We start from the raw sequence: 569 nt of genomic DNA, 5'->3' as shown, positions 1-569 counted from the left end.
GTTCCCACGGCCAGCACCCACGGCTGCAGCACCTGGGGCTGGCTCCCATGGCCAGCATCCATGGCCATGACACACAAGGCCAGCTCCCATGACCAGCAGCCATGGCCAGAGCACCCAGGTCCAGTTCCCACACCCACCATCCATGGCAATGGCACCCAGGGCTGGCTCCCAGAGCCAGCACCCATGGCCACAGCACCAAGGGCTGGCATCCACAGCTTGAACCCATGGCTGTGGCACATGGGGCTGGCTCCCATGGCCAGCACCCGTGGCCATGGCCCCCAGGGCAGGAGAACCCCCAGCATTGGGTACAGGAGCAGGTGGGGCTCCAGTGAGATAAGCACTCCCCGTTCCCCTCTGTCCCCCCCAGAATGCCCTGCTGCGGCTGCTGACAGCCAAGGAGCGGGAGCGGGCACGGATGGCCTTCCTGGCCCTGGACCAGGACAGCGATGGCTTCATCAGGGAGGGCGAGTGCCGCCGGGCCCAGCACGCCTGGTTCCGCAAGCACCAAAAGGAGACGCCATCCTGCAATGTCAGGTATGGGGACACCAATCCTGGGGTGGGGGTGACAC

General features: G+C 66.1%; 1 protein-coding gene across 1 annotated transcript in view; it reads left to right on the top strand.

Moving 5' to 3' along the window:
- The window catches only part of KIAA1045 (KIAA1045 ortholog), a gene marked incomplete at its 3' end in the record, with an annotated part of 3057 nt that extends 2523 nt beyond the window's left edge, over positions 1 to 534 (top strand). The window contains exon 5 of the mRNA XM_009703618.1: positions 368 to 534. Within this exon, the coding sequence (XP_009701920.1) occupies positions 368 to 534 (167 nt within the window). The remainder of the gene's footprint in view (positions 1 to 367) is intronic.
- Positions 535 to 569: the final 35 nt, after the last annotated feature.

This window comes from Cariama cristata, unplaced genomic scaffold, assembly GCF_000690535.1.
Source record: "Cariama cristata isolate BGI_N322 unplaced genomic scaffold, ASM69053v1 scaffold33710, whole genome shotgun sequence".
Classification (NCBI taxonomy): domain Eukaryota; kingdom Metazoa; phylum Chordata; class Aves; order Cariamiformes; family Cariamidae; genus Cariama; species Cariama cristata.
This window is presented reverse-complemented; position numbering and strand designations above follow the sequence as displayed.